General features: G+C 45.2%; 1 protein-coding gene across 1 annotated transcript; it reads left to right on the top strand.

The window, feature by feature from the left end:
- Positions 1–7,517: 7,517 nt before the first annotated feature.
- PSMB7 (proteasome 20S subunit beta 7) lies at positions 7,518–27,558 on the top strand. The gene is made up of 8 exons (XM_015879439.1): positions 7,518–7,648; positions 7,748–7,841; positions 7,948–8,045; positions 8,482–8,622; positions 9,600–9,715; positions 14,881–14,939; positions 25,796–25,947; positions 27,317–27,558. Exons 1-8 carry the CDS (start codon positions 7,587–7,589, stop codon positions 27,426–27,428), a joined length of 834 nt encoding a protein of 277 aa, XP_015734925.1. The 5' UTR covers positions 7,518–7,586; the 3' UTR covers positions 27,429–27,558.
- Positions 27,559–27,600: the final 42 nt, after the last annotated feature.

Raw genomic sequence — 27,600 nt, 5'->3', positions numbered from 1 at the left:
GAGGGAGTGAAGGGGATGGGCAGCATCCAAGTCCAGACTGAGGACCTTCAGCTGAAAAGTGCAAAGTGTTTTCCAAACTTAGCTAGACAAAGTTTAGTAGGAGTTAGTTACTCAGCAGATAGCAAACTACCTTCTTTATGCCTGTGCTTCAGATTGAGTTAACCAACTTTTTGCAATGGCACTAATTGTAGTTCCCTGGTAGTTAGATCTAGAATCCAGACCACAGCTCCCAGCCTCACTCCTCTTTATGACAGAAAGCATCCTCTGTGCATGTGCAGAGGTGAAGAAAAGTTTCCAGTGCCCAGTGAATGCTGCCTGAGTTTGTAACCTCATCCATACATGTTCTTTAGGTTTGAATTTGAACTAATCCCTATAATCACACACTGTTGGAAGGAATCAAGGTTGGCTCTAGCAGGCTTTGTTGAGTATACTTCACAGGTGTTGTAAAGGAAGAGCAGCAGCTTCAGCCACATGGAAGCTGGTACCTGGCACCTCACTGTCTAAAGTGGCTTTAGGTGTCTCACCACCTAAAGCCATGCCTGCCCTGAAGGGCCCTGAAACTCAGACCCCCAAAAAAGTCCAGGAGAAGGGAAGCCTGGGCTGCTGGAAACTTCCTTCTGGATGCTTCTGATCCCCACGGCTGTCCTGCAGCCACACATACATGCTGGCTCTGCAATCTGTTTGCTTCTTGCCATGGCAGCAGAGTCATCATCGCCAGTTCTGGTAATTCATCACTGTATCTGCACTAATTCACACAAAGCAAATACTCAAGACAGTCAGCTGTCTCCTTAAGGCACCCGCAGTTCATAAGGTCAGCCTTCATTCCATACATCTCAAAATCAATTAGAAATAACAAAGTTCTTAATGTTAAGAGATGTCCATCCAGCGCAAAAGACCTCAGCAAGCAGAGGTGTGACCTCAGAACAGTAAGATGGCGAAACCCCAGTGTACTTTTAATGCCTGCAAATCTCTTTAATAAGCAGAAGAGCAAAGGGCAAAATGTGTCGTGCAGTTTGGGTGATGCTGTCACTGTGGGTTAGCTTATTTATAAATAGGTTGCTATTCTGTTTCCATGTAGTCAATTAAAAAAATCAGCTCAGGTGCATTTTAGGAAGTGTTATCCTTACCAGTTAGTAAATCCCGATCTACCACCCTTGAGGCACATCTTTCACACAACCCATGGAGGAGTTTCCCAGCACATGGGCTAGCAACACGTTAATCTTTATAAATCAAATAGTTGCCAAGTGGAGTAGAAAGCCATGTGTCTAAATAGGATGTATTGAAAAATGGCACAAAGTGATGTGTGTGTCAAAGATCACTAGGTCATGTTGCAAGCCTGTCCCTTGCAGAGATATCCTTCAAAACAACATCTCCCTAGCCCAGCTGTAGATGTTATTCTACTCTGGTATCTGTTTATTTTCCTCACCATTTGCTGCACAAAACTGGCCACCTCTCTGACCCAGCTCCTCCTCATTGAATTTATTGCATCCCAGATTTTGCTTGAATTAGATTCATTAGAAACAGGGCTTGTCAAGTGCTGACTCAGGAGGCACTAGGAGAGAAGATTCGGACCTACATCCTGCCCACTAATTATTTTAGTTTCACACATCTGAAAATTTCCCAACCTGCTGTTTGTGCCAGTGTCTCACATAAATGAATGCTACAGTTCAATTCTGCAGTTCAAAGATCCCTTGGTATCCCTATTTATCTGCATATGGGGGTTCCCCTTTGCTTCTGCAAGGGGCACTTGCCACAGGGCTGGGGAGGACCTGAAACAACACTCTGCATCCTAACAAACCATCTTTAACTGTTTCACTATTCATTATTCAGAAAGAAAAGTAAAGCAGTTGCTCCTCCTCTGAGTACTTGAAAGGGGACAGTTGTGCTGTTTGTGAGTACACAGGTAAGGATTTGAAAGTGAGAATCACAGAATCATGGAATATCTGAGTGGGACCCACAAGGATCATCGAGTCCAACTCCTGGCTCCATGCAGGACCACCCAAAATTCAAAGAGAATAACCTCCCGCTTCCTCAAATTCAGAGACTTTCCTGGTGAGCACAGAGCCCAGATGTCTCTCACATGCCAAAATTAAAATTCCAGGCTGCTTTTACAGGCCACAAATACTTTTGCTTTTCAGTTCCACTAACAAAGCCTTCCATTAAATGCCATCCACCCTAGCATGAAGTATTGCAAGTTGACAGTTTGTAACTTCCACAAATTAAAGTCTTGGCAGATTTAAGGCTGAGAATGTACCATCTACCACTGCAACACCAAGACAACTAACGGATTTCTGAGCATGTTGTATTTGACGTATCCCTGAAACAGACTCTTCTGTCCTTCCCACTCCTCTGTGGGCTGGCTGTCCTGCTAACCCCTGCTGGTGGAAGGCCCACAGTACCTGGCTCTGCTCCTGCAGCACCTCCAGGTCAACTCTCCTGAAGAAAGATCCTCAGTACTCAGAAGGAAATTAATCAATATTTGGACATCTGCCTTGCAGTGATCCACTCATGGCACAACTTCCTGTTGCTCCAGCTGGCAGGGACACCTCAGCTCAGGACATCCCATCTCACTCAGAGGAAGGCACCAACTTGCTTGCTTGTGAACATTAGCCCACACATGGACTGAGCTATCAGAAGCATCATTGTCTGCAAAAATCTACACAATTCAGTCACCTCCTCTGGATGAAGACACAGTATCACCACTTAACATCGCTGCACACATCACCCCAAAGACTGGTCCATATTTAGACAGCCAAGCAGAGGGCAGAGAATGCACAACTTGCTCTTTGGACTTTGGATTGTGGATGCCATATCACATTCACAGCTCAGCAGAATACACAGGTATGTCCAGCTAATTCTTCAGGTTTCCAAACAAGTTTATTTATTCTGTACAACAGAGGTCTGCAGTGACTTGCTTTTATGGCCAGATACCCACATGTGGGCAATCCCATCATTTGTCAAGTTCTATTTTCTCTCCCACTCTCCTCCCAGGTCTGTCACATCAGGACTGACCAAACTTCCTGATGCTACAAGCTTCACATCAAGAGTCCGGCATGTCAGAGATATGCACCGCAGGAATTGAGGGGAAAGGGCATAAGTTCAGAGGTAGGAAGTGCTCCCCCTGCCCAAGGGGATGGAGTGACCCATGCACACAGGTCTCAGGAGCCTGTCTGCACCAGCTCACTGCTTCACACAGCAAAACACACAATTCTCCCTGCAGCCTCCACGCCTGATGCCAGCACAGACCTGACCTCAGTATACAGGTCGCACCTGAGCTGCTTGCAGTAGGAAACTGTGTGAGAGCTCTGGGCAGAATACCTGTGCCTCCCCTGCCTGTTCTGTGCCCTTTGTGCTGCTGAGAGTGCAGTTTGAGACCTGTAACTGAAGATGCATAGTGGGAATTACTTTGTAGTGTATAACAATCATAAATCATATGCCTGAGAAGATGGAGCCAGTAGCAAGATTTTCCTAATTTACCTCTGTGACTTTTCTGGTGCCTAAGAGCTGGAAGAATTCCTCCACCAGCAGAAAAAGTTTGAGACTTGCTGATCAATTCTGCCTGTTCTGGCAGAGAGCTCTTTAGGCTGAGTTGGGCAGCTTCCAGCTTCAGAACTGGTCACAAGATGTAGCTGAGACTAGTTCTGTGGCTGCATAGCATCCAGGGCCTCTGCAGAGTTCATCCTTTGGGAGAGTTTTGTACATTCAATGTGCCGAGTATGGAGCACTGCCCAGGGCTCTGCACTTGCACGAGCTGGCTGGAAGCGTGCTCCCCATGCCCTCCCCAGATGGTGATGCTTTGCCCAGCCCTGGTTATGCAGTGCACAGCTCCTGCTGCAGCTGCAGGTCCCGAATCCCCCATAGTGCTTATTTCTTATGATAACCAATGATAACTATGAGATCTCTCAGCTGAGAAGAAACTTCAGGCATATATTTCCAAAGCAAACAATCCTGTTCCAGTGTTATTTTGCTTTCTAGAGACTTGTCTGTAGAGTTAGATTTAACCAAGGTTTTTTGTTGTTTTTGTGCTTTCATATGCCCAAACGTCTCAGTGAGGATTGTTCCAACAATCTCTTGTGGACATGCCAGCCTTAATCGTGTTCTTCCAGGCCCTTCTCATTGTCTAGGATAAAAGCACAGCACAGAGCCTCCCCTGCTAATTGCCAGCTCTCTGTTTTCCAGTGACAGGTGCATTGTCTGGAGGAGCAGACTCAATTGTGTCCCTGCGCAGGAGGGCATCGGCTGCTGATGTTAGAGAGCCTTTCAGCAGAGCTTGGGCAAGGCTTATTATTCAGTGTCATCATTTACAACAAATCTGTGTAGCCTAGGAACTTTTAATAGAAAAAAAAAATAGGAGCTGCCATTATTATTCATCTTTGTTTTTTGCCCAAGCTGCTGACTGCTCCTAAATCTCCCATCCTCCTACAGCCAAGGCAGGGCGTTTGGTTCTGATCCTTTGTGAAACACTAAATCTCTCTGATAACTGTTTCCCATGGTCTTCTCTGAAAGTACTTTGCTGGTTTCACCAAAAACACGTTATGGATCTTCTTTAACCTGTAATCACATTTAGCAAAAACTTTTCAAATCACTGCTCCTGTGAGGTCCATTCTGAAGCAGTGGGGATGGGCAACATGCATGAGCTCAGGTTCACAAACACCCCTGATGTCTGGCTGGTATCTGACATCCCTGAGACCCAGGGACAGGGACCCTGTACCTGCTTTCTGCACCAGGGGCCCTGCTGCTCTCACAGAGAGAAGGCAGCAGCAGGAGAGCTCCTGCAAGATGAGAGTAATAACCATGAGAATGATGTTAGACACAGATTGCATCTGTCTTTCCCATTTTTCACATTAGAGGGTAAAGCTTTCCATGCATGGCTGTTGTGAGACACCAGAGCTCCAGCTATCAGTACAGCAACACGCAGCACGCAGCACACTGCTAAGCAGATGGCCCAGGGCTTTGCTTCAGAAACTTGGCCATAGAATAACCACCTTTGTACTGCAGCTACTCATCTCAGGCACAAGATAGAAGGGAGGGTCCACAAACAACTGCCATAAGCAGCTCTACGTCAACTTGCAGGAATGCAGATGTTGAAAAAGAGGAAATGTTCTGTGTCTGTTTGAGCTGTGTGTGTCTCTGCTGTTCGGAGCACTGCTTTGGACAGACTAGCACAGGCAGCTGGGAGAAAGTCTCCCCTTCTTTCTTCTCTGTCCCATCCTCTCCTACTTAATCCCCAGTGCAACATCAATGCATGCATCCAAGGACCAGTGCTGGCAGACCTGTGACAGCAGGCAGTGTGTGAGGTGGTGGCAGTGCTGGGAATGCAGGGAGCCCTATGGCACTTCCCTGCAGCCCCTGGGCTGGACAGGGGTCCTGCACCTCCCTGCACAGGGACTTTTCACAACTGAAGCTCTCTTCCTCCTTCCCAATTGTGTAGTTTTGCCAGTTTGTTCTGCCAGAGCCTAAATAAAGCTGAAAACTTGCTCCAACACTACTAACAGAAGGACTTCTGCAATTGTCAACAGAACACGAGAATTTCGGGCACTTGTCCTAAACAGTATTGACAAGTGATAGACAGCACAATGATGTCAGTACCGTAATGCTAGAAAATACCATGAGATAAGCATCGGACTTTCCTGTCTAGCATCCTACAGCACCTAGCTAACAGCAAGCAAAGGACTCCTCATGCCCTTCCCTTGTCCCACTTGTGGAGGGGAGTGGTCTACTTCCACTTCTGTATCTCTGCAAGCTCCTTTTCCCTATTCAGAAAGTTGGTGGGTTTTGTTTGTTTGTTTTGTTTTTGATTTTCTTTTTTTCCCAGAAGATCTTGGAAACTCACTCTATATCTCAGTGTGTCACCCCTTGACGTTGCCACTCTCCCAGCTTCAGTCTGTTCTTTCAGATTTTAGTAAATAAGCCCTGTGGGACCAGGTCACACCTCTAATTCCTCTGTGTCTGAACACCTCCAATAGGTCTCTTGCTTTCAGAAACAAGATGTTATACAACAGAAATTCCCCACAGACCACTTTCTGTCCCAACCTGAGTGAGCACTTCCTTGGTTAGCCATAAAAGAAAGCCACAGGTTAGTAAAGTTTTAGTCTGTCTGTCTCGTTATGATCTGTCAGAATTGTATTTAAATTCCTCTGACAGATTCTTGGCCTGTGGATTGTTAACAGATCGTGGTTGAGGCAAGATGTTGAAAATTAGAGTGATTTTGAGCAGGAGAGACACATGGTGCAGTTATTCTCCAGTTCAGTGATTATCTCTACCTGGCTCCACTCCTAACAGAAGTTCACCTTGGGACATGGCAGTCACTGCCGGCATGCTGGGGAACTTGTGAATGTATTTGCCGGAATATGTTTGAGATGGCCATGGTGAGGGTTTGAGCCCAACAGCACCATGTGCTTTCAGCTTCTGGACAGTGTGCATTGCCTCTGACCACAGACACACACAGGGCTGGGTCATGCAGGGACCCGGTACAGTCTCCCAGGAGTTCTGCAGGCATTAAGCAGGAGGGAAACAAACATTCTATTGCATGGAGGTCTCTGGAGGACTATAGAAAACTCATGTAAGTCATTTGTGTATACAGTGAAAGGCATCAAAGATTGCAAAACAACAGGTACGAAAAAGCCTACATGAGGTGTTCAGAAAACATTCTTAAGATCAGTTTTACCTACATATGTGGGACTGGAAACAGGTATTGTGTCAGGATGAGAGGGAGAAACAAGTGTTTATCTGAATCTCAGCCAGTGTTAACCAGCAATAGATGGAGCTCGTGGTGCACCGAGACAGCTTAGAATGAGATCAGAGCCCTACCTGCACATCTGCAGGAGAACCAGCCGCATACCTGGGAGGATAGGAAAAGACACTGCATTACTAGAAGGTAAAACAATAATTGTAGGACATCTGCTTGGTTGTCAGGGACCAAGAGGGAAATAAAGCTGTTGTCCCCTCTAGCTAAAATCTGCTGTTTCCTTTTCCCCAGACTCTCAACAACCAACTGCTCCACAGTTTGTATGCCAATCCAATTTTGATGCCTGTAATTCACCCCAGAGACTATTTATTTTAACTTTATCAAGTGAAGAGAAAAACAACTGTGTTAGAATTAAAAAAAGAGCATCTGGCAACGGGATATTCCTTCTCTCAGACAGTTTCCCAGCCAAAGCAGTGTGCAGAAAAATGGGAACTTCAGTTACCCAGGGGTTGAGTGAAGGGGGAGAAGGGAGTGCGACCTGCAGGTTCTTTGTGTGCTCATCTTCAGGGTGTTCTTCTGCAGCCCGTAGGAGTCAGTGCTTTCAATACATGGTGCACTGCCTCAAACCAGGCAGCCTGGCCCACACCACGCAGAGCCAATGCAACCATGTGTGGGACACTGCCTGATGTAGCCTATGCCAAAAGAATCATCCCCAGAACACCAGAGGGGAAAGCAGACATTACATGAAAAGCTCAGTCACTTTAGGTAGCTTTGCACTTTCATTTATTATTGTAGATTCTTCACAAGACCTAATTAGAAAGTCCCGGCCCGGCCCCGCTGCGCGCGCAGGTGGCCGCCCCGGAAGCGCTTGTTGCGACCGTGACGGAGCAGCGCGGAGATGGCGGCGGTGTCGGTGCTGCGGGCCCCGAGCGGCGGGTTCAGCTTCGACAACTGCGCTCGGTGAGTTGCGGGCCGGGCGGGACGCGGGGCTCACAACGTGGCGCGGGGCTCACACGTGGCGCGGGGCTCACACGTGGCGCGGCTCTCCTTGCGTTGCAGGAACTCGCTCCTGGAGGCCGAGCTCGGGCAGAAGGGGCAGCGACTGCCCGCGGCCCGCAAGACGGGCACCACCATCGCGGGGATCGTCTTCAAGGTGAGCGGCGGGGGGAGCGAGGGCCGCGGAGCCGGGGCGGGGCGGGCGGTGTGGAGGGCTGTGGGGCGGTGCGGGGCCGGGCTGAGGCCTAGTTCTCTTCTGGCAGGATGGCGTGGTCCTGGGAGCCGACACGAGGGCGACCGAAGGGATGGTGGTCGCTGACAAGAATTGCTCGAAGATACATTACATTTCTTCCAACATCTAGTGAGTATCGCAGGTGTTTGTGGTGTGATGGTGTTGGTAATGGATGGGGTCTTTAGCTGTGTGCTTTGCCGGCAGCAGATACTGAGGTGTACTTTAAGACGTTGATTTATGTTTATTAGAATGGGCTGCTCGTTGTTTGGCCTTTCACTTGCGTTTCGCTTCATACTCTGCAAGTATTGGCTGAGTGGGATATTGGTTTCCTCAGGTTTGCAGCGAGGGAAAGTGGTTCAGAAAGTGCAAATTCTGCCATGGGGCAGCAGAGGAGAAAAACAAAGCAGTTATGGGTGTGGAATGAGCTGGAATAACTCAGGGAAAACATGCAGGAAAAGAGCTTGAACATGTTGAATAACACAACCAGGGCTCTAGTTTGGCCCTGACTGGTTATTTGCTTCCTTGCTCACCATGTAATGACTTGCTTACCTGTAATGACTTCCAGCTGTTGTGGTGCGGGCACAGCTGCAGACACTGAGATGACAACTCAGCTGATTGCTTCCAATCTGGAGCTCCATGCGCTGTCTACCGGACGACTTCCACGTGTGGTCACAGCAAATCGAATGCTAAAGCAAATGCTTTTCAGGTGACTAGGTGCTCTCCTATTTATTAGCTATGCTGTTAAGGCCCCTGGCTGTGATTTGTTCTTGTGATGGCACGTCTGTGTAACCTCCATAACAAGACTTTAGGAAAGATTTAAGAGTTGTTCTTTCCTTCATAGTTATGTGGACCAAGATGAAAGAAACAAAGCCTGCAGTGTTCTAGAGAACTGGTGCTGCAGCTGTTAAGTGTTGATTAATATTACTGGAAGTTGTGCTGTTGTTGTCCTGAGGAAAAATTATCTGCTTGTTTGCTTGGTTGAAAACTGTTGTATTCTGGCAGTTGTACTTCTGTCAGCAGTGTGACTTAAAACGTGCCATTAAATGAGGGCACGTTCTCCAGACCTTTAAGCTTTTCAATCCTGTTTTTAATACTGTTTTTCATAGTAAAAGATGCTATTGGAAGAGAAGAATGAAGTAAGTGTGTACACCTGCAGTTTATTCAAGCTATGGGAGACTCTCCAGAAAAATAAAGCCTAAACCAAACAAAACTCCACAAAAACTATGTTCAAAGAGATAGATTCTAATAACTCATCGTAGTTGCTTGATGCTGCATTGCTGGGCAGTTTGCCTTAAGTGTGTCATAAGACACAGCGAGTTAAAAAGCTAAAGCATCCAAGAAGATCTCGTGGAGGAAGCGAGCATATGTTTTCTTCAAAGTCCCTAATTATAAACTTAATCACAGATGCAGGAACTTCGTGTAATGTTATAAAATGGAATTATCTCCTGGTTGGCACAGACATAGCAGCCAGCCTTCTTGCTTGTCCACTGCGTGCTTGTTTTGATTGATGGTGAAGTAATCACGTCTTAGTTAATCTCACAGATAGGAAAAGCAGTCTTTCTAGTACAGTGGTGTGTCTGGTGTAAGCATGGAGGAATTCTCAGATGTGTGTATTATGGCTTTTAAACAAACAAAAAGCCACACTGCTTTTATCTCAGATTCATGTGTAAACATTGTTCCTAGGTATCAAGGCTACATCGGTGCTGCCTTGGTTTTAGGAGGTGTAGATGTCACTGGACCTCACCTATACAGCATATATCCCCATGGATCCACTGACAAATTGCCTTATGTTACCATGGGTAAGTGCTGCCTCCTTTGTACTGCAGTGTAAGAGCATTAAGACTTCCTGACTTGAGCATTCTACTTTGCTGTCCAGAGATAACCAGTGTTTTAGTTAGCTTTGGGATTCAGTATTTCCTTGAACATGTGGTCTTCACCCCTTGCACAGGAATAGCAACGATGGCTTCCTCAGAGCCTGAGAACAAAACCATTCTTTAATCTACATGATTGCCTTGCTTCTAACTGTCGCTCCTTTGTCTTCTTTGGAGATACTGTGTTCCTCTTCAGCTGTGGTCCTCGTATTCCAGGGGCAGAGGTTTGCTTCGCAGGAGCTGGTGTGTTGATCCAGAAATTCCTACTTGCAACTTAAACATAACGTTGTCTGTCTTAAGGAAGCATTGTGGTGCCTATAGTTGGATACAGGTGTTGAATCCCTTCACATCAGTGCTGATCCTTTTTTGGTATTACTGCCAGTAGTTTGGGATCTGAGAGTGAGGAAAAACCAAACCAAACAGTAACAGTTCTTGTGCATAAAGCTTTCATAACTGCTAGAAAAAGCACACAAACCAATCAACCTTGTCATCTTTTTTTTTTTTTAATTATTATTTTTTTAATTGGAGCTTTAATATATTCCTCATTGCGTAGAGGGGAAGGTGTTCTGAAAATGAATGCCTTTGAGATCACTTCTTAGTATGCTAAAAACTGAGGGAAAGCTTAGAGGAAACACTGAGATTCTGGTATGCACAAACCAGGTCTGTCCATAATGTATTTTCTTTTATGGGGAAAAGCAGAAAACAAGCAAAGCAAAGCTTAGAGAAGTGTCTCACGATGTATCTCTTAAAGGTTGAAGAGAATGAGCTTTTGTGTGGGACAGCCAGGTGTGAACCTATATGTACCAGTAAGTGTAGCACCTGTTTTGAGAGGCTGTGGCCTCTGAATTAACTTGCCATACTGGAAGTTAACAAAGCTATTTTTGACACACAGCCTTTTAATTAAAGCTTTCCACGTCTTTGAACTGCTAAAATTCCACAACTGTTAAACAGAATGTTGCAGTTAACTGTATGGCAATGAGAACTGTGGTTCATTTACAGTGATTCTGCAGAGGTGGTGCTAGACCAATAGGTGGTGCCATTACCTTAGGAACTAGTGAATTATTTCCTTGGCAAATAAAACCCGTGTAACAGTCACGTTATGTGATGCCATTGTTTAGCCTCTAATATATATTTTAAAAAATAAGTGTTAATCTTTGATTTTTGTAATTGCCTTATACTCAATGTTGTAGAAAACTGTGAAACCATAATGGACTTTTAGCTGCCAACTGCGAACAGTTAATTGGCTGAATACAGTCACACAGCTGCCGTTATGTACGTGGTTACTTTTGTGCCTATGTTTTAAAGGATTTAAAATGTGGTATTTCTGAACATCCTGACTGTTCCTCCCCAAAAAAACCTGAAGTAACAGAGTAAGCTCAATTAGGTAGGGAGCAGACGTTCATGGGATTAATTGTACTGCAGCTTTAGCTTTGGTTTGCTGTCAGCTGTGCCAGATCCGCCTGCTGATTGCACGTTCCCTCTGTGCAGGATCCCACACAAAGCCCTTCTCAGCACGATGTCCTTTACCTTTCTGCTCCTGGTACGCTGTGTGTGTTTGAGTGAAAGGAGATTTGCTTATGTGTTGTATCAGTGAAAGATGGAGCTGAGGCATAAAATGTATCAAAGGTCAAATCAAAGATCAGAATAAGAACTGTGTTTCTGTTTATTTAGAGTGTGATTTCACCCCCTCCCCCAGTGTTGTAAGGATGCTTTATTAAATCAGCATATGTATCTTTGAACAGTTATTTTCTGGAAATTAAATAGAAGATGTTTTTGAGGTGTTGGATTTTTGTCTTTAATGTGCATAAATATCTTGCCTGGAATATGTTTGTAGATGGATAAAGCGATGTCCTTCCTTGCAAGGCATATTTAAAAGATACTCAGTGCTTACTCAGGAGTGAAAACATCAAATTAAACTGTTTATGCTGACAAAGGACAAAATTGGATTTCAGCAAACGATGCAAGATTGTCTGATTGCTTGGCTTGTCTAGGAAAGCTTCTGGCCAAGACTCATAATGAAATGCATGCATAAAATTAAACTAGTTGAAGTCTGTAGTTCAGCTTTCAGAAGCAGTAAGTATGTTCCAGCAGTCTCTGGTGGCAGAAAGCAGTCCCCTGGTGCCGGCAGTGCTCCATATTCATAAATCAGCTCTTCATGCACTGGCAGTGCTGTCCTGCCGAGCAAGCAGCACTGCTGAGCCACGGCCCCTCGGCCGGGAAGCGGGCTGAAAAATGATCCCGATCGATGGGGCTGTGGAGATCACTAGGTTTCTACCCAGAGTGAGCAGCAAATTGAATAGCAATGAGTGCGTGTGAGTAAGTGCCTTGTCAGGGAGCCCCGGCACTGATGGATGAGGAGTGCTAAATGCTGCTCTCTCCAGGCTGTGCTCATCTTCTGCCAGGGGAGCAGGCAGGTCCTGGCTGATGGAAACGGGCTGTGCTAAGCGCTGAGAGCTCTCCTGGTGGAGGTTCTGCCTATGGGCCTGGTTCTCTGGCTGGGAACACTGTGGTGGCTGCAGACCACAATGGGAGGAGCCAGCTGTTTGTTCTGCAGGTATCGACAACTCCCTATTCCTGTAAATGGGATGCTGAAGTGGTACAGCTCCTTGTGTGAACTCCAGATGAGGTTTTTAAAGTCATTTTCAGTCAAATACAGGAGGTGTTTGAATGACTCGGTTGTGGACGCTTAATAAATTGCCAGCGTTCCTTGAAGAAGCAAAACAAACTCGTACAGTCTCATAAGTCATCTTGTTTGTGCTGATTATTTGACTGAAAAATACTTGCCTTTGATTTAGCTTTGCATTCCAGTTTGTATAGTTCTTTATGGTTGTTTTTTTTTTTTTAGCAGTCAGTGCTTCTAGATCTTTAGATGCTAGATTAATACTTCCCAAGCATTCCTCTTCTAGAGGTGTAGCTCACAGAGCAGGTATGCACAGGGAATCCTTTGAATCAGTGCAGTGCTTTTGCTTGTGTTCCCACAGCCAGCTGGGTCCGGGCTTCCAGGGTGTGACAGGTGGGTGTATGGTGTAAGTGTGCTTCAGAGCAGCTCCTATGGCTGTTGTCAAACAGCAGATGTGTTTTGGTGGAGGAACTCAGGAGTGTATGTGTATTGTGGTTCTGAAAGGGCAGTTGTTACAGCTGGTGCTGGTAACAGAGAGTTTCCGTTCTGATGGTCAAGATGACAAAAATCTCTTCTTTCTGAAGGTGTTTTGTGGTGCTTCTGCTAGGGCTTTTTATCTTACCCTTACTCTTTGTAACCAGTAGAGAAAAAGGATTTTTAGGTGTAGATGTTTACATGTGGGTACAATTAAGACTTTTGACAGCTCTCAAGAAACCTTTGTTATGGGACTGTCTGTGTTTCTTTAAAGTTGATAGTAAATGGTGATGGTTATTTCATGTACCGTAGCATGAGGAGCTGCTTTCCTTTTCCCCTTCCTCGTGGAGCCTGCTGAGCTCTGACCAGCTCTTTGGTGAACTGCTTTTAAAAAGGAGTTGGAGGAAGAACTCCAGTCTGTGCCATTTATGGAATTGTTGAAGCATTCCATTGTTGGTTGGCTTATTAGACACTGCAAGTCTTAAGAAATGAAGACCATTGCTCAGTGCTCTCAGTGTAGAAATTTGTCAGCCAATTTCTGTTAGGTTTTCATTCTGGCAAAATGTTTTAGGCTTTACAGTTTCAAAGACGCCTTATCTGAGGGTGGTGTTTGTGTTCTGGTTCCAGGGTTTTCCCTTCTGCTGATGGTAGGCCTTCAGCAGGGTGCCTTAGGAGTATGGTCTTAAAATTGAAACCTGGTCTCAGAACCCTTCTTCCCTTTTGTTAGAGATATTCCTATGTTATTCTGCAGAAAGAATCATGTTTTAAGTCCATGTTTGTTCTGGAACGTACCTCATTCTGCACTCGTTGCAGGGATTGGTACAAGCCTTTTATTTGGCGGTTTGTTCTGTGATATCAGCTGTTTTTATAAGCAGTTCATTTCTGCTATTACCTGCTTAAAAATCCTTTTTATTCCCAGCTTCAGCATTTAAAAAAAGGAGTCACGTATTGCTCCGAGGTGTGAATGAATAGTCATTGCCTGTAATACAAGTACACACTTGGAGCGTCCTACTGCTTTTAGATGTGATGTATTTGGTACTGTAAAGGTAATGATCCTCAACCACAGCAATATTCTGTAACAGGAATATCTGTCATATTCATTGGGATTACCATGTTCATTGATTTGTGTCTGTAAATCTGCTGTTTCTACCCTTTAAATTTGATCTATAATTGGACCTCCTTAAATGGTTCAGATAAGGTAGTCTGTATTTTCTCAACAGTGTCGCTGTCAGCTTCTCCTTTTTCATTATACATTCAGCAGACTTGATAAAATCAGCAGGACACCTCATTTGAAACTGTTTAATCGCTGCCTTTTTCTTTCACTAAACCATTGAGGTGGTCAAGCGATATACACAAATCATTTTAAATAGAAAATACGGCGTTCTCTGTGACCCAGCTAAACAGATAGCAGTATGCAAAACAAGTTAAAAAGTAATAAATGCCAAAAAATCTTCTAATTGGAGTAAAAAATGGCAGCTAACTTTGTGCGCTCCCCAAAAGTAGCGCGCTGAAATATGTTGAGGGCTGCAGACAGACGAGAGCTCTTCCTGAAGGTTCTGAACAAAGCAGGTTTACAGTTCCAAACTGTATTGTTCTGCTTTTTGTATTAATTTATAGAAAGTGTGCTTGTAACATGTGCCATTGAGTGCTGCGGGTGCAGACGGGCTCTGCTGCGGTGTTGTACAGCAGTAGCACCGGACTCCTGTTCTCATCTCTGCCATCTGGTCTGTCAGTGCTAACAGTAAAAGGGATGGCACGGAGCGATGGGAGCAGAGCTGGGCAGGAACCACTGGGAACATGGCAGGTTGTGTGTGCTGGGAGCTGTGGAGGTTGGTTGGGTGCAGCAGGTCGCTGTGTGGGTAGGCTTTGATTACATGTACTACTGTTTGTCAGCTTTTCCTTTAAAAACCTACCAAATAAACAAAGAGAACCAAACTCCTGTGTCTAAATATGGTATCAATACATTGCCTAAATAAATGTCCCACTTGTGTTGCTGCAGGTTCTGGCTCACTGGCAGCTATGGCAGTTTTTGAAGATAAATACAAACCGGACATGGAGGTAAGAAATGTTATTAAAACAAGTGTTTCTTTCTGGGTAATACTTGCTGTTAAGAATTGAAGAGGTTTGAAGCTATAAAAAAAGGTCTGCTTTAGCATTTTGATGTATGGATTTCCACTTACTGCAGAGCTGTAAAAAAAAAAAAGTTGGGGTGAAGTGGATTTTAAGAAACAAATAATTTTTCTCAGATCTATGAATGGAAAAGCTTGTGTGATTTTAATGTAGATGAAAGCTTGAAATCGACTTCAGGAGTTGAACGACCTTTGCATGGTCAGTCTTGCTGTTTTTCTGTTGGCCATCGGTCAGTCTCTTGTTTTTTAATGCTTAAAAACAAAGAATGCATGAGTGTAAATCAACAAAGTGTTCAAGTGGTGTAGGAAACCCATTAGATTTTGTGTTAATCAGGTTATGAATGCAGAACTAGCAGCTGCTTTCTTACTTTTCCTGTCTACCCAAGAACTGGTCAGTGGGAGATTTGCAAGGTTGTGAGTTGTGTTTTTGCTGATGATATTGATCAAACCTGGAAGACGTTCGTGTTGGTCGGGCAGTTTTCCAGTGGCAGAACTGGTGAAGATTCAGCAGCAAGGAGTTGTTTGGTTCTTCCCAGATGTGGCCCTGCGCTCTGTCTGAAACAGCTGTAGGTGCACATGACTACCAAAGTGCAGTAAGATGATGTCTGTGTTTCCTCAGTATCTTAGGTAAGATCTGTAGAGACCAGACTTCTGGCCTTCAGGGTATTCATAAATGCTGTCCAAAAAATGGTTATCTTTTAATGGGTGCTCACGGATCTTCTGCCATGCAGCACTGCAGTAGGTGCATGACAGGAGGGACTACTGGGTGTGGACTTCCTGCTCTTCTACTGCTGTGGGAACAGCACAGTCTCTTTTCCAGCCTCTTGTGTGACTGCGCAGTTGGCACGTGTGTGCTATTCATACTGAAAACAGGGACGAAATCTTTGGAATCAACAGCTACAGCATAATAAACCCCTTTCAGAGACACAAATGTCAGAGAGCTGTGTGATGGAACTGAAAATCTTTCCTCACCCTCAGCTACTTCTCGAGCTTGTATTTTAAGTCATTCTTTGTGTAAGAGCAACCAAAAAAGGCACCAAAAATTGGTAAATTTCCAACTTTTCCTACTTAGAAAGGTCATTCTAATTAAATTGTCTTCATACGCAACCGTAAATGGCAACAGATACTCACTGCTAAAACAGGCGCATAGAAACGCAGCGTACCAGTTTGTTGAAGCAGATATTTAGATATCTGGGAGCACCTTAACCCTTCCTTTGTTTTCATCCAACATTCTGTTGTCTGATAACAGTGTAATAATCTGAATATCCACACCAGTGCAGTATCAGGTTGTCGAATCCAGCCCTGTTCTTCAGCATCTCTTCGTGTTGTGGCTGCCATCTTCAAATATTCACCTTTTGTGCCCAATGTATTTTTCTCAGTAACATACCCGAATGTTTGGTATTTCAGTTGAAATTAAATCTGAAGTACGCTGTGTATTCTATATAAAATTTGCTGTGAAATGGCAACGACGAGGAACTTCAAATTCCTGGAGATTAATTTAGTGCAGTGGATGGAGGAGTAGTATTTTTCTGCCGAGATCAATGCTGCTTTCTTGTGTGCTAATTGTCAGAATATCTTGCTGGGGCTACTGGAGGGGAGTGGTGTGCTGCAAGACCATCACATCACAGAAACATGATTCAAAGGCAAACTGTCCTGCACCCTCTGGTATCGACTTGCAAATTAGCATCTGGAATGTAATTAAACAAGCTTAATGAAAGTAGCAGCTGAATACTACTGGAAAAGACAATCAGCTTTTTTCCCTCTGATATATATTCCGTACTATTGAAGCTGATCACCAAACACATCGTGTGAGCGCAGTTAAAAAAAAATTAGCATTTATTTGAAGAATAGGAACTGTTTTTCATTCTGTTATGCTTTTGGCATGCACTGGTGTCCCATGAGAGCCGTGCCACAGCAGATAGTGCACAATATTTATAAATCCGTGACAGGCAATAATAGCAACTTGAAAAATTCTTTTGCTAGAATTTCAAGTTGAGAGCTGCCAAAAGCTGAGAGGATCAAATCTGCAGTGGCAGCTGCTGTGCCCTACAGTTAGAATCGGAGACTTTGAAGATTCTCAACTTAAAGAAAAGGGGGGAGAAAAAAAAAAAAAAAGGAAAAAAAAAAAAAGACTGCAGGCTTAGCCAATTTTTGCAGGTTTCTGGAGCTCTGGCTCTCTGCCTTTTGAAGATGAGTTGCTGAAGCTTCTACCACCGCCTGAGGCATGCTAACACCAGCAGGATGTGTTTTTTTTCCACAGACTTAGTGTGTCTTCAGATTTAAGTAGCACATGCTTTATCAGTGCCAGCTGTGATGGTCCTTTCCCTGGTTGCAATGCAGGGAGATGATCTTTACCCAACATCCTTCAGAGAAACTGCTAAGATGGATGGTGACGTACACAAGTGCCACTTCTGCAGACTGATTTATGGAGGCATGTTTCATTATGAAGCAAGTGCTGGCCTCTAGAGGAACCATTATAGATTGCTGAAGATGTGAACACTTTCAGCCCTGAAGGCCTGTAGATGCTTCAAAAATGTAATGCCAAGCACCTAACTACTGTGGAACAATATTAATCTGTCATGTGGGCAGCTATAGGTCTGCTTTAAAAAACATAAGTGGAAGAACAGCACATCTAATAGAGTGGTTTGAGCTCAGATCTTTCGTTACAGCCAGTTTTTCTTTCAGGAGAGTGGCCGCATGGTTTTTAAACCTCAGTCAGAGTTTGCAAATGCATTCATGCCTTCCGGTGCTGAACAGCAGTGAGGAAATATGGCAACCATCATGATCCAGGGGAAAACTCCTTCTGTGGTGGTAGATGCTGGAATTTAGGCTTTGTTTGCATTGTTGTTGTTGAATTCCTGGGGAAACTGGGGGGCATAGTGTATTCTATCCTGGTGTTTGGCTTTTTGGGGAAGGAGCAATTTTGGTCTGTGGAAGAATTCCTGGACTTATGGTGAGGCTGTGTGGTCACCATGGACTGGAGCTCTGTGTGGAACAGTCTGCTGCTGCCTTCCTTTGCTGTGTTTCAACTGAACAGCCAGGTCAGCAATAAGATCTAAAAGGAAGAGAGGGGGAAGAAGCTACAGAAAGCAGTGCTGTTGCAGAGCAAAGAGGTACACCTTGTTGTGATGAGTTCATGGGCACAAAAGAGATGGGGAAAATAGATGGAGGTGGAGCCTGGTAGATATTTGTAACTAAGGCAGGTTGCTGCAAAGATATGAGATTATATTTACAGTCATTTAAGATACCTTTTTTTTTAGCGTGGCATTAAGAGGTGATGAGTGAAAGTCAGAAGCCTCTGGAGGGTGGGAGGAGATTTAATGGGGTGGTGCTGCTGCTGTGGCTCAGCCATTGCACCTGTGCTGCCTGGAAAAGTGACCATGTTCTGCAGCTTGTGCTTTTTCATCTGCTGGCCCGATTTGATGATTCTACCTTTGCTAACGTGTTTGGTTTTGACAAAGACAGGTTGGGGAGCAGCCCTTGGAGCAGGTCAGCTGGCAGATTTGGGTAACCCTCTGTGGGAGAAGCGATGAGCGGTCAGAGGTAGCAGCTGTGTCTGTCACAGTAGGTGTGCTCACAGGGATATTGTGGGTTGGAAGTGCTCTGGCTGTACAGTGCATAGGCCCGGCTCTCCTGGCCCAGCTTTGTTCCTGGCATGGCTGTTGTGATTGAGGGGTGCGAGGGCAGTGCAGTGTCCCCATGACAGAGCTGTGATGCAAAGGATGCCTTTCTCCAGGCTCTGCACCAAAGGCCTGTGCTGTACCAGAGGGAAGGCCACAGAGGTTCTGATTTCACCACATTCACTACATATCACATATTTATTTTACAGAAGTTAAGCATCAGACATACAAAATCTTATAAAAATGTGTCATTTTCTTCCGTTTTTAAACAGGTGACATACAGATCGTTGTGTTGTATTTCCTGCTGCCCCTTGGTACGATGGCATTGTTTGCATTTATTAACTACTGGCAATAACACCAAGCTATTTTTGGAAACTGTCAGAACTCTCTGATCTCCAACAATAGTTGTCTCATCAGTCTTATTTAGGCTGCATCTGTGTGATTCGAGGCTCAAGAGCAATGACAAGCTGCATATGAATGCTGTGTTCATTAGTGATGGTGATCAGAATGCCTGTGTCCCACCACAGGGCTCAGGTGTGCGGGCTGCAGGCTAATCCCACCAGCTGACACCGCCAGCTTTAATGACTCTGGAAGGTGACCGCTTGCTGGGAGGTTTGTTGGCTGAACTCAGGCAGCAGACAATAGGGATCAAGCCAGGCTCTGGGAGGTAAGCTGGAGATCCTGCCTGGGATACTTGAACCCCTATTGGTGTCAAACACAAAGATTAAGGAAATGGGGGGGGGAAAGAAACTGATTCTGTGAACAAAAATAAGTACTTAGTATTTATGTGCTCTGTATATCTGCTTATTCCATTAGCAGCGACAGTAATGGAGATGGTTAGCAGCACATCTCCACTGCCTTGTGCTGATGGAGCTCTCTGGAATGGGGTTTGTTGCTGTCCAAGTGTACCTGTGTTACTTTCTCCTTGGGACACCTGCATTTCCAGGGGTAAACATCAGGGTTACTGCGGTCAGAAGGATGGGAAGCAGTGGCTTTTAGTGCTGTTTCTTGGATTAAAATTACTGTATGCCCACTCAGTTTCTGTGTGGCATGTCAGACAGTCGGTTCTGTTCTCACTCTCTGTTGGATTTCAAACTTTCTGTACCACTTCATAGCTGGGCAGGCTCTGAAATGGCTGAAGTCAGTGAAGACATGTTTAGAGATCTTCCTTTTGAGTATATCAAAGTACAATTTCTGTGCAGAAATCAGCTGAGGGGATCCATCTGGTACCAGCAGAGTGCTGAAGCATGTTCCTCTGCTTCTCCATTTACAGGCTCAAGATAAACACATCTTGCCTTGGTTGAAATTGGGCCTTGCTGCATGACCAAGGGCAGCCATTGCTTCACCTCTGCGAAGTAATACTTCAGCTTTGCACACAATAGCATAGATAAGCAAGTCAGAAACGGGGCTACATGCCAGGAGATCATCTCACTGCCGAGGGGGGATGCAGGACAGGTCATCATTTTTGATGCATTTTTCAGGAGCGGGTGTTCCACCTTAAATTGTTGGGATCTGTGTATCTCCTGCAGCTGCAGAGCTGGAGCCTGATGACTCCGAGTGCTCTGGATGATATTTCAGGTGGTGTGGAGCTGCTCATGCAGTGAGGACAGCCTGGCTGGGAGGGAGGTGAGGGTGCTGCTCTGTGCTGCTGGTAGGCGGCTGTGCTCAAGAGGTGGCTTTGGTGGCTGCAGTGCAGGGCAGTGGAGCAGCCTGGGGCGCATTGTGCAGCAGCACAGCCTGGCAGGATTTAATGCTTGGTTACTGTGGGGCAAGTTTGTTTTGTTCTGAGCACCACCTTCCTGGAAACCAGGAGCTTCTCCCCAGTATAAGCAATAGATTAAACGTGTCGTCTTATTAATTCTGACTTCAGAGTCTGGAAATAGCATTAAAAGAAATCCTGCGGCTGTGAGAGGAGCTCGTGATTTAATTCAGTTCTGCTGGAGCTGGGGGTTGTGCACATCTCCATGTAAGGAATGAAATATAGGAACTGGTGCTACCAAATAGTAGTTCCGAGTCATATACATTTTTTGCCTTGGCAGGTAATTTGGCATAAATTGTTAATGTAAATCCAGGTTAGTGGGGAAGACATTATTTTACTAAAAAAGATAAACTGCTGATTAATTCAGTATAGAACTCAATTACAAATTGAAAGTGTCTCTGCGGGATGCCGGTACCCTAAAGACAGCAGATGTTGAATTGATACTCCAGCATATTTCACACTGGTATGAAATATTAACGTGGTTTATTGTAGTGGTGTGCTGTGCGGTGGCAGGGAGGAGGAGCTGTGATGAGTCGGTGCGTTGCAGGCGGCTGCTCCGATGGAACAGGAAAAAATGGAGTTACTGCAAGTGGTAACTGAGGACTTTATGTTTTATTTGAAAAGTTCTTACTAAGAACTGGTAGGAAAGCAAATGTTTCATGTGACATGTAACTGTGTTACACACAGCAAAGCACATCAGCTGCAGTGCAGGTCACCCAACCCATTGCTGCGCTTCAGCACAGGCTGCAGCAGTGTGGCTGCTTATGGGGCAGCTTCCAGGTCTTTAACAGCTGCTGAGTAGCACTGAATGCTCCTATGGATGATATTTGAAGGCACATCTTTCTTAAGACTCTGGTTTTCACAACACCTCTGCCTTGCTTTGTGGCTTACCAGACACCCAATGAAAGATGACGTGGAAGGAGTAGGGAGCGGCTGAAGGACAGACTGCTTCCAGTTTGTGTTCACTCACGGGGATGAAGGGAAAGCAAGCTGTTTCGATTGTCTGTTTTTGCAAAACACATTCATGAAACAAACTTTGTAATTCAGCTGCTTTCGAGGTGCTGCTTGGCACTGCACATCACTTCCCCCTGCTTTGTGGGGAAGATGTGTGAAACCTGCCTGGCTGAAGGGACACATCCCAGCCCGTTCCAGCTCAGAACAAATCTGTTCTCACTGAGAGGACTCTTGGTGTTTCCTTACAAGTAAGAAAGCAAAGTGCTTTTCTTCTCAGTTCTGTTCCCTCTTTGGAGTTAGCACAGATTTTAGCATCGCTTCCAGTTATGTATTGATCTCCACCACAATTCCTCCCTCCAGACAGACTTGTACATCCTCTCACATGCTGCAGCCTGCCGATTACTCTTCCGAACTCTAATTATGCTTCTGCAGGTGCTTATGTCCTTCAAGAGGTATCGCATTTCCACCCTTCAACTCCCATCACTTCTCTATAGATTTTTTATTTATGTGTATTTATTTTTAACCATCTCGGTCCTTCCCTGAGCTTCTGATTTCTTCCCCTTCTCTTCCAGCCTGCCAACCCAGAGGACTCTTCCTTTAAGTAGGATGAAATTCCTACGTGATAGAATCCAAACAAATTTCATTCTGGTGTAAAAGTCAGTTTTTAGAATGGCTTTTTTTTTTTTTTTGTACCCTGTGATATTCACCGTGTGCTCCTATTCACTGCGTACTGATATTTCACATTCTTGATGAGGTTTAGTGCTGGGGAGCCCAGAGGATGCTGGTGACCCACAGAAGGCACTCGTTTGTTTTTGGTAAGAATCTTCTTGAAAAATGCTTTCTGCAGATTTAAATCAGGAGAAGATGCCTTGTGTGACTTGTGAAGTTACAGAAACGCTGCTGGTGAAGCAGTGCAGCTGCTGTAGGCAGTGATTAAGTTGTGTCAGAGCTGGCGCAGGCTGCAGTAACGTGAGGTAGAAATACCCACATCTGGGTCTGTTCCTGTAGTAACTGAAACCTGGAAATTGCTTAAGTGAGTGGAGAAACTTGATTCAAGTCATATACAAGAGTAATGTGTAAAAGTTCCTTATTGGTGCTGTTTGGGACTTGCGCCGTCGCAGCAGTGGAGAGGTAATCCATCAGCTCCTGAGCGTCTACAAAATGCAACTCTCCAGATAACAGGTTTAAAGTAAAGATTTAATACAGTCTCTATCTACTATGATGCTGCAGTGACAGTTTAAAACTCATTCTCTAAATCTCAGCAGACTTTATGGCTAGCAGTGGGCCCATATAAAGCTTAATGGCATTACAACACATAAATCATCTTTTAAAGATGCTACCAGTGGCTCCAATATTAAATGCAGACAATTGTCTGTGTTATAAATAATTTATCAAACACCGTTTCAGATTGGCCTTCCACGCTGAGTTATTTATTTTAGCCTTTACTGTGCTATTCCTAAGACACGCTTTGAGAGATCCATTACTGGTCAGTTTAATGAACTTGGGGTCTGCTTTTCCCCCTCAAGTACTGCGGTGCATCTGTGGTGACCATTACATGGCTGATCTGGACCTCTTTGCGCCTTTTACAAGTGCTGCCCGTTTGTCATGGAGTGGTAAATGGAGCTGCACATTGGAGTCCTGGGACACATTGTGTGATGCAGTGATGGAGACAAACAGATAGCTCTATAAAGCGCTGCTTGTCACCACTGACTGCTGCTGCAGTACATCACTCTTGCTGTAATCTCATTTAAGAAGCAGCATGGACCCGAGAGAATGATATTCCCAGTTAGCTTTAGGTCTTTGCAGCCGTAAAGTAGGAAGTGCTCCTTTTATATACTCTGAACTTTTAGGGTTTTTTAAGATTAATTATTACAGTGACTCCTTCCTGCCCTCGTCCTCAGGACTGTGTCAGCACTTTTCCCAAGAACCCCCTATTTTCAGCCATAAAGCAGCAATCTTTGCTGCAACTTTGTATGCAGGAACTCTATCAAGGATGTCTTATTTTTTCCCTCTTGTGGCTATTCTGGTCATCTTTCTAAGTCATGGACAGGGGAGGAAGAGTAAGCAGCTCTGTGGCAGGTTTTTCTATAATTACAATTACTCCGGGTTCATGAGCTGGGCAGCACTCCATCAGATCAAAGAGCTGAGGTGACATTTTGGGCTGTGCACCGTGGCAGAGCCGCAGCGTAGGGACAGCTGAGCTGTGCTGACTGCAGCCGTCACTTTGGGACTATTTTGATAACAGCAGACTGACAGCACGTTCTAAAAAGGAGAACAAAATGCAGCCAGATGACTCTGCAAGATTTTATGTCCTAAGAAAAGACTGAATTACAATTAAAGGGGGAAGAAGCGCCCACCATCCTGCTGCGCTTTGCCTGAGCTGTGGTGCCTCTCACACGCTAAGCACATAGAACAGCATAGCATGATTCCAGCTCTGCCCTCAGTTAATTCTAAAAATGAATTTGCAGCCACTTCATTGCATGGAGCTGTGCTCGTGCTGTAGCACCAAAGTGCTCTGAGTTGTGCTGCACAGAGCTGTCCTGCAGGAGCAGTTTCTCCAGCACGTTGTGTTGGTGCAGCTGGAAGTGCAGCCTGGTGCTGGAGGTGGTTGGTGTTTGAAGAGCAGGGCTGATAGAAACAGATGCTATTTCTGTAGTCTTCCCACTGCTGGCCAGTACCTTAATGAAGCTGTCAGAGGAGCACTGCTGCTATTAATGTTCCTGCATAGCGACTGGTGCAGAATGCAGGTATGTGCTGGCAGTGGTTGGTGCTGAGGCTGAGCCGGCTGGGTGCCCCATGGCTCTGTGCCCTGACACCACTGCTCTGCATGGAGCGGAGGCCTTCAGCTGGAGGCAGATGGAGGAGCTGTGCTTGTGATTGCAGGATAGCTGCTGTGCTGCTCTGTGCTGATGGCAGATGATGTCCCCAATGTGTTTGTGCATGGGGCTGTGTGGTACCTGATGGGGTAAAGCTGGGGCCAGACCTCTGCGCTTGTGGGCTGTGTTCAGTCTCCCTGCTGCACACAGGGGATGTGCATGTTTTGCATGTGGCCTGTCACTGTGTCCCTTAGGTGTACAGGAGAGAAGCTGCGCCAGGGCAGTGAGTGTGCTGTGTCCTGAATGTGCTGTGTCCTGAGTGTGCAGTGTCCTGAGTGTGCTGTGTTCTGGTGCTCAGGAGCTGCTGAGGGCAGTGGGGCTGCAGCATGGGATGGAGGCACATCCAGGCCCTGAGCCCCCTGCCCCAACCCCAGGGTGCTGCTGGGCACTGAGCTGCAGGTGCAGTGATATGGTGGGCTGCCTGCATGCGGCTGAACAGCGCTTTGGTGGCAGCCAAATGGATGCCATAGGAAGGTGGTTTTGCAGCATTTCCTTGTGCTTTGCTGTCCTCGCATATAGTGTAAAATTAAGGCTGTACTAGCTCTACCAGGCAGTTTTGAATAGCGCTGGGTCTGACCTATGACTTTCAGCAAGTCACTTTTGAAATAAAAAACCTCCTTGGGAGCTGTAGAGGGAGCCAGTGCAGCTGGAACAGCCTGGGCTTGAAAGGAGCTTATGGGGAGTGTTAGAACTTGTCTGTCTGAGGCCCTTGGGGATGGGGGAAGTGACCACAGCTCTGCAGTAACATTGTAACTCGCTTCTGATAGTTTGAAATACTTCCTTGTGCAGGACATTAACCTGGATGTGACTGTCTAACAGGTTCTGTCCTGTTCCAGACTATGGAGTCAGCTTCTGAACAGTGACAACTAGGAATGGTAACAACCCAGCACGCACACTTTGGCTGCCGCCTGGTTGCACTTCTACAAGAAAGCAGCTGATACAAACCTGTCGGAATGGGAACCTTGCAGATTTGTGCGTGGTTTCAGTCAGCACCTGCCTTTAAATTCTCTGCACTCGTTTTCAGGATTGGAATTTGAACTACTGGCTGCAGTCCAGACTGGAGCTGCCTGCAGCAGTTACTGTTAGGATGAGCAGGATGTGTTTTGAAAACCACGCTATATTCTGCAATCATACCAATAATTATATTACTATAAAGTAACTTAAATTAAAAAGGTACTATAAAGAAGGATTAAATTGTCCCTACCTGGGAAAGGCAATAACTGAACTAATAATGTGGGTCTTTACCTTGTATGCAGCTTTTACAGGGGGCACTACAGGGAGCCTGTACATGTGTACAGAAGCCCTGATAATAAAACCCACGCAATTTAATTTCTCCATTGAGACAAAAGCCTTGTTTCCTCAGCTGTCTTTGCTGAACTATTAATGTCCATTGTAAAGGGGGAAGAGGTGGATGGTGAGCAGGAGGAAGGCAGCCTGCTGCTCAGTGTGCTGTTGTTGATGCTCTGCAGTACTTGTCTCACTTATTGTGAGAGCTCACAGCTTCCTCTGTCACATGGACAAACATTTCTGTGAAGTGCCAACACTTGTGCAATGACAGCTTTCTTAACTTGTCCAGGAAGAAGAAGCCAAACAGCTTGTGAGGGATGCCATTGCAGCTGGCATATACAATGATCTGGGCTCTGGCAGTAACATAGATATCTGTGTTATAAGCAAGAACAAGTTGGATTTTATCCGTCCGTATGACGTGGCCAACAGAAAAGGTGAAAGGTGAGTATTTGTGGAGCTGAATATTATCCAAGGCTGTTCCCAGCAGTTCCTATTTCCCACAATGCTGAATTCTGGGGGCAGTCAGTACCTGCTACATCAGTGTGCTGAATTTCAGCTAACGAAGAAAACAAAACTAGTGGCTGCATTGGGCAGGTGAGCAGAGAGTTGGTGGCATCTACAGGTCAGTGAAAGAAATTAGCTGCCTACCTGGCAGTTCTTTACCACACTGAGTAACTGCCTTTGGAATTTCAGGCAGCCTGAGAATAAAGTTTCACATGTGGGACTGAGCAGAGGCTCACCCACTCCCTGCTCTTCAGTTCTCAGTGCTGATTTCCCATATTTATTGCAATGCCATCATTCTGTGACTTGTTTCCTTAAGACAGTTATTTTGGATCCTGAATATTATTAACACAAATACCTGCTGTTGAACTTGTTGGGAACCAAGGTTTCGTTTAAATACATAATATGGGTTTGCAACACTGAGAATGTTCAGGGTTGAGAAGTGCTGGAATTCTGAAGTGAACAAACTGTGACTGTTAGCAGAGCTGACAATATTTACCTCTGGCTGCTCAGGTTCTGTTTGGTGTATTGCCTCATCAGTGAAAGCGCAGCCCCCAGGCACTTAACATAAAAGTACATGTTGCACATGAAGGTTTTGCAATAACTTGTGCAACTCCTCCCTACTCTTCTACTGCCAAATAGTAGAGTTCATTTAAATCCCTTTTCCCTTCTTTTTAAAGCAGACGCTGTGGCCAAAGCCACGATGTGCTGCTCTAATAAAAAACCCATTGTATTTCTTACCGTACAGATTCACGTGCATCACTGTTCTGAGCAGTGATGATAAGTTAACACGTGCATCACTGTTCTGAGCAGTGATGATAAGATAACCTGAGCAGGTTGATGAGTTAAACCTTCAAAGTGAGATATGGCTTCTGCTGTGCCATGCCATGCTATGTCAGATGCAGCAACGTTTCTGACACATGGCTTGATTACAGGCTGTCTTTGTGTTAAATGCTGTGTTTAGCACAGAAACCCAAAGTTAATACAGTGGTAAAATTAATCTAGAGCTGAAAAGAAAACAGTTAAATATTTGCTTTTTCTTTGAGCAAGGTTATACAGCAAGACTAGCCCGTCCTACAATGAAATCCAGCTTATTTGTTTAAAGGTGATGCATGTTTTAGAAATGCTAGGTTAGCTGAATCAGTTGTTGCCATCGGTTTAGATTCTGCATTAACCACAGCACCTCACTCACTTTAGACTACCACAAGAAACTTCCTTGTAATGGGCAGCTTATTAGTTCTGGCCTTTTAAATGAGTTTGCCTAGGCAGTACCATCTCCCAGATTAACCCTCCTGCTTTTGCTTACCAGGTATGGCAGATACAAGTGTGAGAGAGGAACTACTGCTGTTCTCACAGAGAACGTAGCACACCTGGAGATTGAGGTGGTGGATGAAACCGTACAAACCATGGATACTTCCTGAGCGTTCCACGTAGCCGTTGTGTCACTGAGGACACACACGAGGTGCGTTTCACTTTTGGAAGCCTTCCTGCCTGGAGAGAAACACGTGACCCATACAGAATAAATAAAGAGGGGTCTGACCATTCTCTTAATCAGTGTTTCATGGGGTGCTCATTTCTTTTGCTGCTTTTCCG

The sequence above is a fragment of the Coturnix japonica genome, chromosome 17 (assembly GCF_001577835.2).
Source record: "Coturnix japonica isolate 7356 chromosome 17, Coturnix japonica 2.1, whole genome shotgun sequence".
NCBI classification, from domain to species: domain Eukaryota; kingdom Metazoa; phylum Chordata; class Aves; order Galliformes; family Phasianidae; genus Coturnix; species Coturnix japonica.
The sequence above is the reverse complement of the archived record's forward strand: the minus strand, read 5'-3'. Positions and strand labels throughout refer to the sequence as shown.